The sequence below is a fragment of the Pan troglodytes genome, chromosome 3 (genome assembly GCF_028858775.2).
Source record: "Pan troglodytes isolate AG18354 chromosome 3, NHGRI_mPanTro3-v2.0_pri, whole genome shotgun sequence".
In the NCBI taxonomy this organism is placed as follows: Eukaryota; Metazoa; Chordata; class Mammalia; order Primates; family Hominidae; genus Pan; species Pan troglodytes.
In genome coordinates this window covers 3,726,295-3,739,421 of record NC_072401.2, presented here as the reverse complement: position 1 = coordinate 3,739,421, position 13,127 = coordinate 3,726,295, and the positions used below count along the sequence as shown (strand labels likewise).

Genomic DNA, 13,127 nt, shown 5'->3' with positions numbered 1-13,127 from the left:
GTAAGATAATTATCTCAAAACAATCCTGTGATCCTCATTTTTCCTTTAAAAACTGCTGTCTTTCTTGACCTCCCTGAATATTCATAGTTTACTACAGCATGCATATTCTCATTGCAATGCCTATTCCCAAATATTAATAAATATCGTTTTCTTACAGAGAGCCTTCCTCCGTGTTATTCAGGACGATGGGCTCAAGAGGCAAACCACCCCTCACTTGGGAAGGCTGCTCAGATCCCTCTCCAAGGAGTCATGGAAGGCGGCCAGCAGTGAGCAGGGCCCACACAGAAAAGGACAGGCAGCCCTGCCACCTGGGCCATCCTCCTTGGCCCCAGTAAGAGATTTACAGCCAGGAAGTTTAAGGTGTGGGGCAAAGATAGCAGGGACCACAAGCCATGTGGAAAGCAGCAGAGCCTGGTGGAGATGGAGCATCCACTGGGGACACCCAGTGATTAGACACTGGAGCTGTCTATCAGGAGCATGGCACTGACCCTGGCATGGGGCACACCCAGCAGCAATCCACCATGAGATAGAAGTTTACACCCAGCAGGGAAGGGGCAGGTTGTGCAGAGCACGTGGCCCAGACCCACATATCATTCACCAGGGCACCAGCACAGCTCTGTCAGCCCAAACCTAGGGCCACACGGTAAGTTCCTCATGACCAACAGAAAAGGAGGAAAATGAACAGGACTCGTGCAGAGATGGTCAGCTCAGCATGGCAGTATGAGCCAAAAATGGTCCCGGGGTCCTCAGCCTCAAGCTAGGCCCTGCCTTAGGTAGCACACACACCTTTTGAGTCTTCATCAGCAGCATGAGCACCCCATTGCAGCCGATTCTGATTGCTGCCTGCCCAGATACAGCACGCTAGCCCTGACCTGCCCTCGAGTTCCCCGGAGAGACCAAAGCTAAACAGGCCATCCAAGGGCAGATTCCTATTTGCAGCCACAACGTGCCAATCCCCAGGACCCCTGCCATCCCTGAAGCCACCTTTTCTCCTGGAAGAGCAGGAGCTGGAGCAGTCACTGTGGACGGAGTCTGGCCACACCGCTCACGCAGATCCTTCCCGGCTAAGAACACTCTCGCCCGTCCCACACACGCTGAAGGAGACATGTACAAGAATGCCGTAAAGGCAGACTCTCTCCCACTCCCACTGAGTGTCTATCGATAGCGGAAGGCATCAATCATCGTCATATACTCGTAGCAGAATGCCATACAACAAGTAAAAGGACTGGACTGAAAGTCCAGGAGTAAATCTTGAAAACATGACACATGTTCTAGAATAAGACATTAATAAGAAGACATAGAGTACAGCTGCACCTGTATAAAATTTTAAAACATGCCAAATGAGACAGTCAAGGGATCAGTGGTTGTCAGAGTTCAAGGGGAGGGTGCAGGGTAAACAGGTGGGGCATAGAGGATTTCCAGGGCGGCGGCTTTCTCGGTGATACACAGCGGTGGGTGCACAGCACGGACATTTGTCCAAACCCACAGAGAGGACAGCACGGGCAGGAACCCTCGTGTGAGCTGCGGACCTAAGCTAATAATCATATGTCCACACTGGCCTGTCAACTGTAACAAACACCCACACCAATGCAGGACGTAATGATCCCGACGGCGCATTTTTAACAAGTGGGTGGGGGCATAAGGGAACTCTCTGTACTTTCTGTAAACCTAAAACTGCTATAAAAAATAAAATCTTTTCATTGTTCTTTACAAAAGAAACACAGATAGACGAGCCACACAAAATGACACTTACCCATGTCTGTGGATCACGCCCCGTCTTTAAGGGGGCAATGACAAGCCCTACCTCGTAGAGTTTTTGTGGGGATTAAACCAGCTCATTTCTAGAAGTGTTCACTGGAGTCTGGCACACAGAAGAGCACCCCAGAAAGCCCTGTGACAGCTCAGACACATTGCAGGGTAGAAAGGTTCCCAAACGTGCATGGGACGCTGTCCCCCAGAAAACGGGTTACCACTACAGAGGGGGAGGGGAGGGGACCACAGGGACTCAAAAAAGAGCCAGACGTATCTGCAAGGTGGACTTGCATTTTTTAAAACTTGAAGGAGAAAAGAAGAAAAATGAAAATTAAGTTACCTCAAGATCATCAAGGGAGCGAGTGATACTGAATCTCTTGGATCTCCCAAATGATCTCCGAGCAGACGTGCGTTGAGAAGGCTGAGTGAGTCCAGTTCCCCGCCCAAATTTTGAGCCCTAAACATGAAGAAAAAAGGCATCGGGTTATTCTTTTGCAAAGAGATGTTTAGTCTTGTCCAATGCATGGCATAGCAGAAAATCAAGGAATACTGTGGAACAAAGACTTTTTAAAAAGAGAGATTTAAAAGTCATCCCAGGGTAAATCTTAGGTATATTTTATACAAGAAAAACATGCAAAATTGAAAAAAAAAGAGTCATCCCAGGATCGTCAAGTATTTGCTCTGCCAACTGTGTGCCTCTGACAAAGCCTCCACCTCTGTAAACACAGAACAGGATGACGGCAGCCCACCCACAAGGCTGTTACCCAGATCAAAGGGAATCACGTGCAAGGGTGCTTGGAAAGTGGACACAGTACACTGAGAGTAAAGATGACTAGTATGATGATTAGTAAAGATGAAGGCAGGTTTTCAGCAAAGTCGTGCTTTTTCATAATTTTGTAAGCACTTTAGGAAATGAAAGAATCCCTAAGCATTCAGCTGGTGTCTGAAGACCCAACCAACTCCGGCGCAGGAAACAACCGGCTATTAAAACATCCTGTCTCTCCTCCTCCAGGAAATGACCAGAATTAATTCAATTCGACAAACATCTATGTTGTGCCCATCATTATGCTAGACACTTCCCCAGATGAGAAGCTGGCTCCAGCAAATCAGTCACCACCTCTTAAAAACAAAAAGCATCACAGTTGGGAGCTCTGCTTTCCTGAGGACTTGGAATCCTAAGTGACCAATTTCAGGCTTGAAGGAAGGGAACCTGTTTATGTCAAGATTTTGAGGCTCTGCAGCTACTTTTGTCTCTCCACCTGCATAAGAGTCTTGTAGAAAACCTTGCCACAATTCCTTGAGAGTCCCTAGGGAAACCTACAGCATGCCTGCACCTTCCTGGAAGCAGATGGAGCAGGCCACCCTCCCGCCTCTCCCCTCTCCTTGCCCACCACGCTGACACACCCCATCATGTCCTCAGACCCATTCCCGCCTGGGTCTCCCTGCACTGCGCTGCTCCTCCTCAACTGAAAAGTCCTTCCTACCCCACCCATTGTCACGGCCCAGCCCCACACCACCCCACACCCCGGGGCCTCTGCAGCCCCTCCCCTCCGCCCACACCTCCATCCTCCACCCTCCCTTCTGTCCACACCCCCATCTCTCCACCCTCCCTCCCCCCACACCCCCATCTCTCCACCCTTGTCCCCTCCCCACACCCTCATCTTTCCATCCTCCCCTCCGCCCACACCATCTCTCCACCCTCCCTCCCCACACCCCCATCTCTCCACCCTTGTCCCCTCCCCACACCCTCATCTCTCCACCCTCCCCTCCGCCCACACCCCCATCTCTCCACCCTCCCTCCCCCCCGTACCCCCATCTCTCCACCCTTGTCCCCTCCTCCCCCATACCCCCATCTCTCCACCCTCCCCTCTGCCTACACCCCCATCTCTCCACCCTCCCCTCCGCCCACACCCCCATCTCTCCACCCTCCCTCCCCCCGTACCCCCATCTCTCCACCCTTATCCCCTCCTCCCCCATACTCCCATCTCTCCACCCTCCCCTCCGCCCACACCCCCATCTCTCCACCCTCCCCTCCGCCCACACCCCCATCTCTCCACCCTCCCTCCCCCCATACCCCATCTCTCCACCCTCCCCTCCGCCCACACCCCCATCTCTCCACCTCCCTCCCCCCGTACCCCCATCTCTCCACCCTTGTCCCCTCCTCCCCCATACCCCCATCTCTCCACCCTCCCCTCCGCCCACACCCCCATCTCTCCACCCTCCCTCCCCCCGTACCCCATCTCTCTACCCTTGTCCCCTCCCCCCATACCCCCATCTCTCCACCCTTGTCCCCTCCCCACCACACACACCCCCATCTCTCGACCCTTGTCCCTGCCCACACCCCCATCTCTCCACCCTTGTCCCCTCCCCACCACACACACCCCCATCTCTCGACCCTTGTCCCTGCCCACACCCCCATCTCTCCACCCTCCCCTCCGCCCACAGCCCCTAAAGACGGGCAGAGGGGCGTCACTATCCTCTTGGCAGGCGAGAGGTCCAGCACCCAGGGGCTGTGGCTGCCGGGAACACGAGAGGATGCTCGGGGAGGGACGCCACCACTGGGCCCCCACCAGGCCGAGAGAAGGCTCTAAGGCTGTCATCCTGAAAGTGGCGATGCCCAGCAGAGGGCAGCCGGCAGGCAGAGGCCTAGAAGCACAGTGGCCAGGTGCCAGATGGACTGGCCAGCACAGGTGTCAAGCACACTCCAAGCTGAGGCGCCACAGTTGCCAGCTCACTCCAAGGCACTAGTGGCACAACTGCTTGTTTTCAAACTAAGGAGCAGGCCCCCATGCGCGCCGCGCCTCCGAGGCTGGAGAACACACTGCACTGGCCTGCACCGGCCTGCACCGGCCTGCACCTGCCTGCACCTGCCTGCACCGGCCTGCACCTGCCTGCACCTGCCTGCTGCTCCCATGGGGCTCAGCTCAGGCTCCTGCCGGCTCCTGCCTTCTGTAAATCAGCCTGTAAGACACTCTTTGGAGGGAACCTGTGGTCCCATTAGGACACAGATGTGGCTTCCTGGTGTCTCTGCTCCTGATGGCAGGCACCTTGAGTGTCCTGCCAGCGTGCTCTTCTGTGGTGACTGATAAATTGCCACCCCTGCTCCCTCCTGCTTAGGCTGGCGTCCGTGTCCACGCTCTGGGTCCACACCCCGGGCGCCCGCCTCATGGCCTTTGTGCATGTTCTTCCCTCCCCTGACCCCTCAACCCAAACAACCCCTCTTGTAAGAGACCTTTAAGCCCCCGTCTAAGTTAGACTCCCCAGCGTCCTCTCTCCCAGTCTTTGGGTCTTTTCCTTCCCACCAGTGACACCGCTGTCAGCCATGAGGAATCTCCCCCAGGGGACTGCCATGGGACGACAGCAGCAGCGCCCTTCGCTTCCTCTGATGCTGTCTGAAAACTTGCTGCCCAGCACAGCGACCGGCTCCTGGCAGGTGTGCGGCCCCGGCAGAGGGGAGGCCTGAGAAGGTGCTGGGCAGTGCTCATGAGACACACGACACGGAGGCCACAACACGGGGGACTGACTGCCCAACAATGGGGAGCGCAGGGCACCTGTACGGCATGCAGACGTGTGTCACGGCAACAGCAATAACGGGAAATGTTCAGTCCACTGCTAAAGCAATGAGTGACTTTGTTCTCATTATAGATTTGCTATTCTGTATTTTCTGCTCTTGAGAAGGGTGGGGAATGAACCCATGGCTTTGTGAGATTAAGGCTGTCAGAATCAAAATGAATCACTTGTGTTAAAAACCCTAACAAACAGAGCTGGGGAGGGCCGTGAAGGGAGGGCTCACACATTAGTATGCCTGCGAAAAACAAATCCATCACAAAGATGTGCAAATCACAGCCATGCACACAGGCCATCACAGCCTCACTCAAAACACACTGTGAGGACATCTGCCCAGCAACCGCCCGCCCACCTCCAGCCTGGTATCATCCTTGGTGCTGATCCTTGTCGCAAGGATAATTATCTCAAAACAATCATGTGATCCTCATTTTTCCTTTAAAAGCCTTTGTCTTCTTTGGCCTCCCCAGCTATGCACTGTAGACCATGGCAAGTATCTGCCTACTCCAATGCCCTGCTCCCAGATAAACATCATTTCTTTCAGAGAGCCTCTCTCTGTTATTTAGATGGACAGTGATAAGGGAGTTTAATTTTTTTTTTCTTTTGAGACAGGATCTCACTCTGTCGCCCAGGCTGGAGGGAGAGGTATGATCATGGCTCACAGCAGCCGCGACCTCCCAGGCTCAAGTGATCCTCCCACCTCAGCCTCCTGAGTAGCTGGGACCACAGGCATGTGCCAACAGGCCCGGCTAATGTTTGTATTTTTTGTAGAGACTGGGTCTTGCTATGTTGCCCAGGCTGATCTGAAACTCCTGGGCTCAAGCAATCGCTCACCTCAGCATCCCAAAGTGCTGAGATTACAGGTGTGAGCCACCACACCTGGCAGCCCTGACCACGCCCCAGGTGAGCGGCCCTTCCACAGTCAGCCTTGCAACTTGTTCCCAGCACAGGCAAAAGAAAGGATGTCTGACGCCTGCCCACACGTGGATGCACTGTGCACTTTGGAGATGTAAAGGAGAAAGGAAAAGTCTAACAAGCAGACAGAAAACAATTCTTGCAAAGCACTAAATCAACTCATGGAACGAGGGCCAGTAACAGATGTGACACTTCCACAGCAGGGAGAGACCAGCGTTTACTCGTGTTTCTCAAATTGACAAAGTTTTGTAAATTAATAAATTCAGATCATCACCGCCGATTTAGCACCCCCTGCTGGTGTGACATAATCTTGACTCTTCCCCAAAGAGTACTAAACAGGGAAAACAACAATAAAAATGGCCTAAAAGGCCACTTGTTTCAAACTCCAGCTTTTATTAAGTTGAGAAGACTCCTCACGACTGTCTGAGAAGACAGGTGGCCCCCAGGGCACCATCTCCACCGCCCAGCCTTCGGCCACCACACCCAGCACTCAAGGGCACTGAGTGGAGCAGACACCGCCCGCCCGCCAACCACAGAGGCCGGTCACCCTGGCCCCCAGGCATCCAGGACGCAGTGAGCCAGCATGAGCCAGCCGGCTTCAGGGAGAACCAAGGGCCTCAGGCCAATCAACCTGCCTGGCTACAGAGTCCCAAGGGACGGCCGGTCAACCGGCATTACTACCACAGACAGGTCCAGAAAAGCATCGGGTTCCCTCCAAAGTAAAACCACTAGAAATGAGGGGAGGGGAAGGGTAGAACCTTACCCCCTGCTCAGGTACCAAATGTCTTGGCCACTCTCAGAGCCAACAATGAATTGCTGGGCACAGTGGCTCACGCCTGTAATCCCAACTCTTTGGGAGGCCGAGGCGGGTGGACCACCTGAGGTCGGGAGTTCGAGATCAGCCTGACCAACATGGAGAAACCCTGTCTCTACTAAAAATACAAAATTAGCCAGGCATGGTGGCACATGCCTGTAATCCCAGCTACTCAGAAGGCTGAGGCAGGAGAATCACTTGAACCTGGGAGGCAGAGGTTGCCGTGAGCTGAGTTCACACCACTACACTCCAGCCTGAGCAACAAGAGCAAAACTCTGTCTAAAACAAAACAAAACAGTGAATCATCCCATGTGACCATCAGTTCGGCGCGAAGAATCATTTTGGCATAAGAACCATTCCAACGCCTCAATCCACAGATGAGAACCGGGAAGTCAGGGAAGCAAGTCCGTGCAAGGTCACACAGCTCGTGGCTGACCTGGGACAATACCCAGCTCCTGCTGTACTACTGCACTGCCGTTTTTTATTAAACTTTCAAAATATTTATTCAATCTGATTTTAAAATCCAGATAACATAAAATTTACCAAGTTAGCTGGCTCAGTAGCATTAGGTGTGTTCGTACTGTTATGCAAGCATCACCACCGTCCTCCAGAACTTTTCATCTTCCCAGAACGAAGCTCTGCCCCCATTTAACACGCACTCTCCATTCCCCTCCCCCAGGCCCCCTCTCCCGCTTTCTGTCTTTATGAATTTGACTGCTCTAGGAATCCCACATAAGTGGAATTAGATAGTGTGTGTCCTTCTGTGACTGGCTGATTTTGCTGAGCATGGTGTCCTCAAGGGTCATCCATGTTGTAGCCTTCCTCTTCAAGGCTGAATAATATTCCGCGGTATGGACGGACCACACTGTGTTTATCCGTCACCTGATGATGGACATCTGGGTGGCTTCTGCCTTTCAGCTATTGCAAATAATACTGCTATGAACATGTGTATAAAGAGCATCTCCTCAAGACCTTGATTTCAATTCTTTGGGTATATACGTAGAAGTGGGACTGTGGGCCATGCGGTCATTGTACTGTTCGTTTTTTGAGGAGCCACCGCACTGTTTCCCACGGTGGGTGCGGCACTTGGCATTCCCAGCAGTGCGCCGGGACTCCAACTCCTCCGCATCCTGCCCAACACGGGTCATTTTTCTCTCTTGTGATGGTGGTGGCAGTTGTTTTATAGTAGCCATCCCAAGGAGTGTAAGGTGCTGCCTCACTGTGTGTTTAGTTGGCGCTGGCCTAATAATTGATGATGTTGGGCATCTTTCCACGTGCTCATTGACTACTTGTGTATCTTCTTTGGAGAAACATCTATTCAAGTCCTTTGCTCATTTTTTAATTTTTCTTTTTCTTCATTTTTTTTTCTACTTCACAGTTTCACACTGGATCTTTGCCCATTTTTTTTTATTTTAATTTCTCTTTATTTTCTTTTCTACTTCACAGAATTCACACTGGACTTTTGCCCATCTTTTAACTGGGTTGTTTGTTCTTGTTGCTGAGTTATAGGAGTTCTCTATAGACTCTGCATATTAACTGCATATCAGATACATGGCTTGCAAATGTTTTCTCCCATTCTGTGGGTTGCCTTCATTCTGTGGGTTGCGTTTTTTAATGCGTAGAGTTTTTACATTTGATGTAATGCAATTTATGTATTTTTTTCTTTCGTTACCCACACTGCTAGAACTAAAAATTCCTAACCAATTCGGTCTAAATAAACACTAGTCCATAAGCCCCAGTGGGGCAAGGACCATGTCCTGGTCACGACTACACCCCCACCCCTCCCACAGTGCTTGGTGCATACCAAGTACTCAATGAATACTTACTGAACAAATAGACTGTACGCAAGAGAGTATGTAGCTTAAAAGACAGACCAGATCATCCGAAGGTATTTCCAAAAAGAGGCAATATAGAGACTTACGAGGAGTCAGATTTCTAGCTCACATCTTCGCATCTCCTGCTATATTCTTCAGGGTTCACTCAGGAGACAGAAACCACCCGTAGTTCTAACAGAGAGTACTGTGCAGAGAAGGGGCAGCTTGGTATTGAGGGATGGAAAGGCAGAGGGACTCTGAGATGCCATGGAGTAGCAACCTCGGGAAGCCGCTGCCACCCCAGGGCTGGGAAAATGCAGGGAAGCAGAAGGAATTACTCCAACTTGGCAGCTCACAGGAAAACAGCCAGTGGAGCTGGGGCCCAGACCACCGAGGGACATGACATGGGGCTCCAGCCCTTGGGTTTTGTTTGTTTGTTTGCTTGCTTGTTTGTTGAGACAGCGTTTCACTGTCACCCAGGCTGGAGTCCAGTGGTGCAATCTGGGCTCACTGCAACCTCCACCTCCCAGATTCAAGCAATTCTCCTGCCTCAGTCTCCCAAGTAGCTGGGACTACAGGCACGCACCCCCATGCCCGGATAATTTTTTTTGTATTATTAGTAGAGACGGGGTTTTACTATGTTGGCCAGGCTGGTCTCGAACTCCTGACCTCAAATGATCCGCCTGCCTTGGCCTCCCAAAGTGCTGGGATTACAGGTATGAGCCACCACGCCCGGCCCAGTTTTTTCTAATTTTTAGAGTTGGGAGTCTCACTCTATCTCCCAGGCTGGAGCGCAGGGGTACGATCATAGTTCACTGTAACCTCCAATTCCTGGCCTCCCAATATGCTCGGATTACAGGTGTGAGCCATGGCACCCAGCCCATCCATTGTTTCTGAGGGGCCAGAAGGTTGGCGCAATGAGCTGGGCAAACTGCAAACTGAGAGCGGAAGGAACTACCCCTGTGAGGGTGAAACGTTGCTATGGTGACACTCCTGCCTTGCCAGCTCCGGGGAGCGCCCCTGGGGACAGAGCCTGACAGGGATGCAGCTGTGAGCAGGAAGGTGATGCGGAGACCCTGTCGGTGTCATAGAGGGTGGGCTTAGGGCTGAGGGCAGTAAGCTGAGTAACCGGCACACCCGGTTAAATCTCTTACAAAACGCTGTGCGGCAGGAAGAATTCCAAGCCCAAAAGCAAAACTATTTTAGAATCAACAAAATTCCATTTCAAACATAAAACTAGACAAACTTACAGCAATGGTTACAGAGCAACGTGTAAGGAACCAAAGAAAGGTTTCTGGGTCATAGCAAAGCACGTTTTGTGAAAGGAAGGAGAAAAACGTGCACAAAGACTGGGTGTCCTATTCAAGAAAGAAAAAGATGAATATTACACATGAAAAGACATTTAAGTAGAGATATTAATTTAAATTATTCCAAAATATCTTAGGGCCTATGATGTCCCAAGCAATTGACTAGGACTAGAACCTTTAACGACAGAAACAAAGCACATCATTTCTTCACCGGTAAAGGAGGGGGGTGCGGACTAAGGAAATAAACCAAACAGGCTTGAAATCAAAACAAAACAAAACATAAGGCAAGAAAGCAGGGAGGGAGAAGCTAGAAAAAGTGGATTCACAGGAAGAATGCAGTCATATCCCAGAGCCAAGACTCGATGTGCCGGTCACCCAACGCATCAGTGACCCGCATCTGCCAATTCAGCCTGATCTTCTTCTTGAGCTGTCAGAACAATCTGCCACTTATAGTAACAATTCGAAAACAGAAATGGAAAAGTTTAAATAAAAAGACGAGTGCTGACTCAGAAAAGGCTGCTTTCACCAGATTAATAATAGACAAAACAGGGTTTATCCCTAATTTTAAAATTTTTAAATAAAAAGTTATTGAAATCCTCTGGAGGGAGGATAAAAATAAAATATAAGATTCAATATACGAGGAAAAGGAGAAGAAAGGGAGGGAAAAGAGAAGGAAGAGGAATAGAAAAGTTCTACCATTAATTTTTTGTTTTGTGAGACTACAGTAATCTTGATACCAAAACTCGACAAAGATAATGAGAAGGGAAAGTACGAGATAGTCTCACTCAAACACAGACTTTAAAATTATACAAAAATAGTAGCAAACCAAATACATCAGTGTATAAAAAAATGATCATAAGTTAGGTTTATCTCAGGAATGCAAGTATGGTCTATTATTTGAAAATCAATCATTGTAATTTGCCATGTTAGCATCAAAAGGCAGAAACATGATCTCAATGAATGCAAAATAACAAAGAAAACAGCTAAAATTTAACACCCATTCATGAAAACAAATATTAACAAGTAGTAATGAAGTGAACTTTCTTAACCTTAATAGGGTAGCTAGATATAAAAAGCAACTAGTCAATTATACTTCCATATATCATAAGAGCTAGCATGCATAATTTATTCTATTTTAATTCCTTTTTCAACCGGCTTCCTCAGGTTGAAGCATTTACAATTTTTAAAAGGTACCATTTATAATGGAAAATAAAATTATAAGGTACCAAGAAATAAATCTAGCTAGAGAATAAATTTAATTAAAGATGTTTATGAAGGAAATTACAAAGTTTTACTGAAATAAGCCAAAATGAGAGAGAAGAGAGATACTATTTTCATGGATAGGAAGGCTTGATCTCCTAAAGATATCAATTCCCTCAAACTGAGCTACAGATTAAAACACAAAATGTCAATAGCATTTCGGGGAATTTGTAAACTGGTTGTAGAATCTACATAAAACAGCGAGGCCCAAGCACAGACAAGAAAACCTGCCCTAGAAGACAGAAAGACGTATTATAAAGCTATAGTAATTTTTTAAAGTATAGGTGGGGATACTGACTAGGAAGGAACAGAGAACCAAGAAACAGACCCACACGTACATGAACACATGATCCATGACAGAGGGAGCACTGCTGATCCACGTGGAAGGACGAGATTAGTGCTAGAACCACTGGTTACCCACAGAGAAAAAAGTTAACTTTCGTCTCACCTGATTCTTTTCATAAACATTAACTCCAAGAAACTTTAAGGGGAAAAAGGGAGAAAGTCTTTTTTGACCTTAAGTAGTAATAAATGTATTAAATAAGACACAGACCGGGTGCAGTGGCTCACGCCTGTAATCCCAGCACTTTGGGAGGCCAAGGCGGGAGGATCACTTGAGGTCAAGAGTTTGAGACCAGGCCGGGCGCGGTGGCTCACGCCTGTAATCCCAGCACTTTGAGAGGCCGAGACGGGTGGATCACGAGGTCAGGAGATCGAGACCATCCTGGCTAACACGGTGAAACCCCGTCTCTACTAAAAATACAAAAAATTAGCCGGGCGAGGTGGCAGGCGCCTGTAATCCCAGCTACGCGGAAGGCTGAGGCAGGAGAATGGCGTGAACCCTGGGGGACGGAGCCTGCAGTGAGCCGAGATCGCGCCACTGCACTCCAGCCTGGGAGACAGTGAGACTCCGTCTCAAAAAAAAAAAAAAAAAAGAGTTTGAGACCAGCCTGACCAACATGGTGAAACCCTGTCTCTACTAAAAATATAAAAATTAGCCAGGTGTGGTGGCGTGTGCCCGTAATCCCAGCTACTCGGGAGGCTGAGGCAGCAGAATCGCTTGAACCCAGGGAGGCGGAGGTTGCAGTGAGCCGAGATCGCCCCACTGCACTCCAGCCTGGGTGACAAAGTGAGACTCCATCTCAAAAATATACATATATAAAAGACACAAAGTGTAAACCATAGGAGAAAAGATTATACGTCTGGCTAGAAGAGTGAAAACAGGAGTCATGCCCGGGCAGGGACACGTGCAATGTGCACAACCAGCCAGGGACTAACAGCCAGCGTCTATCATTCCCGCAGTCCATGAGGAAAAGACAGCCCAAGAGGAGAGAGGGACCAAAAGGTTTCAGTAGGCGCCTCAACAGAGAGGAAATGCAGAGCCTTATAAGCAAGGGAATGCAAATCAAAGCCACATGAGACACCACTTTACAGCTCCCAGATTAGCAAAAGATTTAAAAGTCTGGCAAGCCTACCTGGAGACAGGTACAAGAATGCTCACTAGTGCGTTATGAGTAATTCTTTAGTGGCTCTGTGTATGTAGCAGTAGATTCACACAATGGATTATACAATGTTAAAATGAACAGACTGTGACTACCAATAACATCATGGATAAACCACTGAAATAACATGAAGTGATTAAAAACAAGTTGCAGACAACTGTGTTATTAAGCCATTTCTATAAAACTGAAGCAGCAGCAA

The 13,127-nt window shown here is 49.4% G+C and overlaps 1 protein-coding gene across 8 annotated transcripts in view; it reads right to left on the bottom strand.

The window, feature by feature from the left end:
* Positions 1 to 13,127, bottom strand: part of RGS12 (regulator of G protein signaling 12) — a 149,432-nt gene that overhangs the window by 96,687 nt on the left and 39,618 nt on the right. For all 8 annotated transcript variants that reach the window (XM_063808595.1, XM_009447270.5, XM_009447272.4 and 5 more), the window contains one exon: positions 2,093 to 2,209. In XM_063808595.1, coding sequence (XP_063664665.1) covers positions 2,093 to 2,209 — 117 coding nt within the window. The remainder of the gene's footprint in view (positions 1 to 2,092; positions 2,210 to 13,127) is intronic.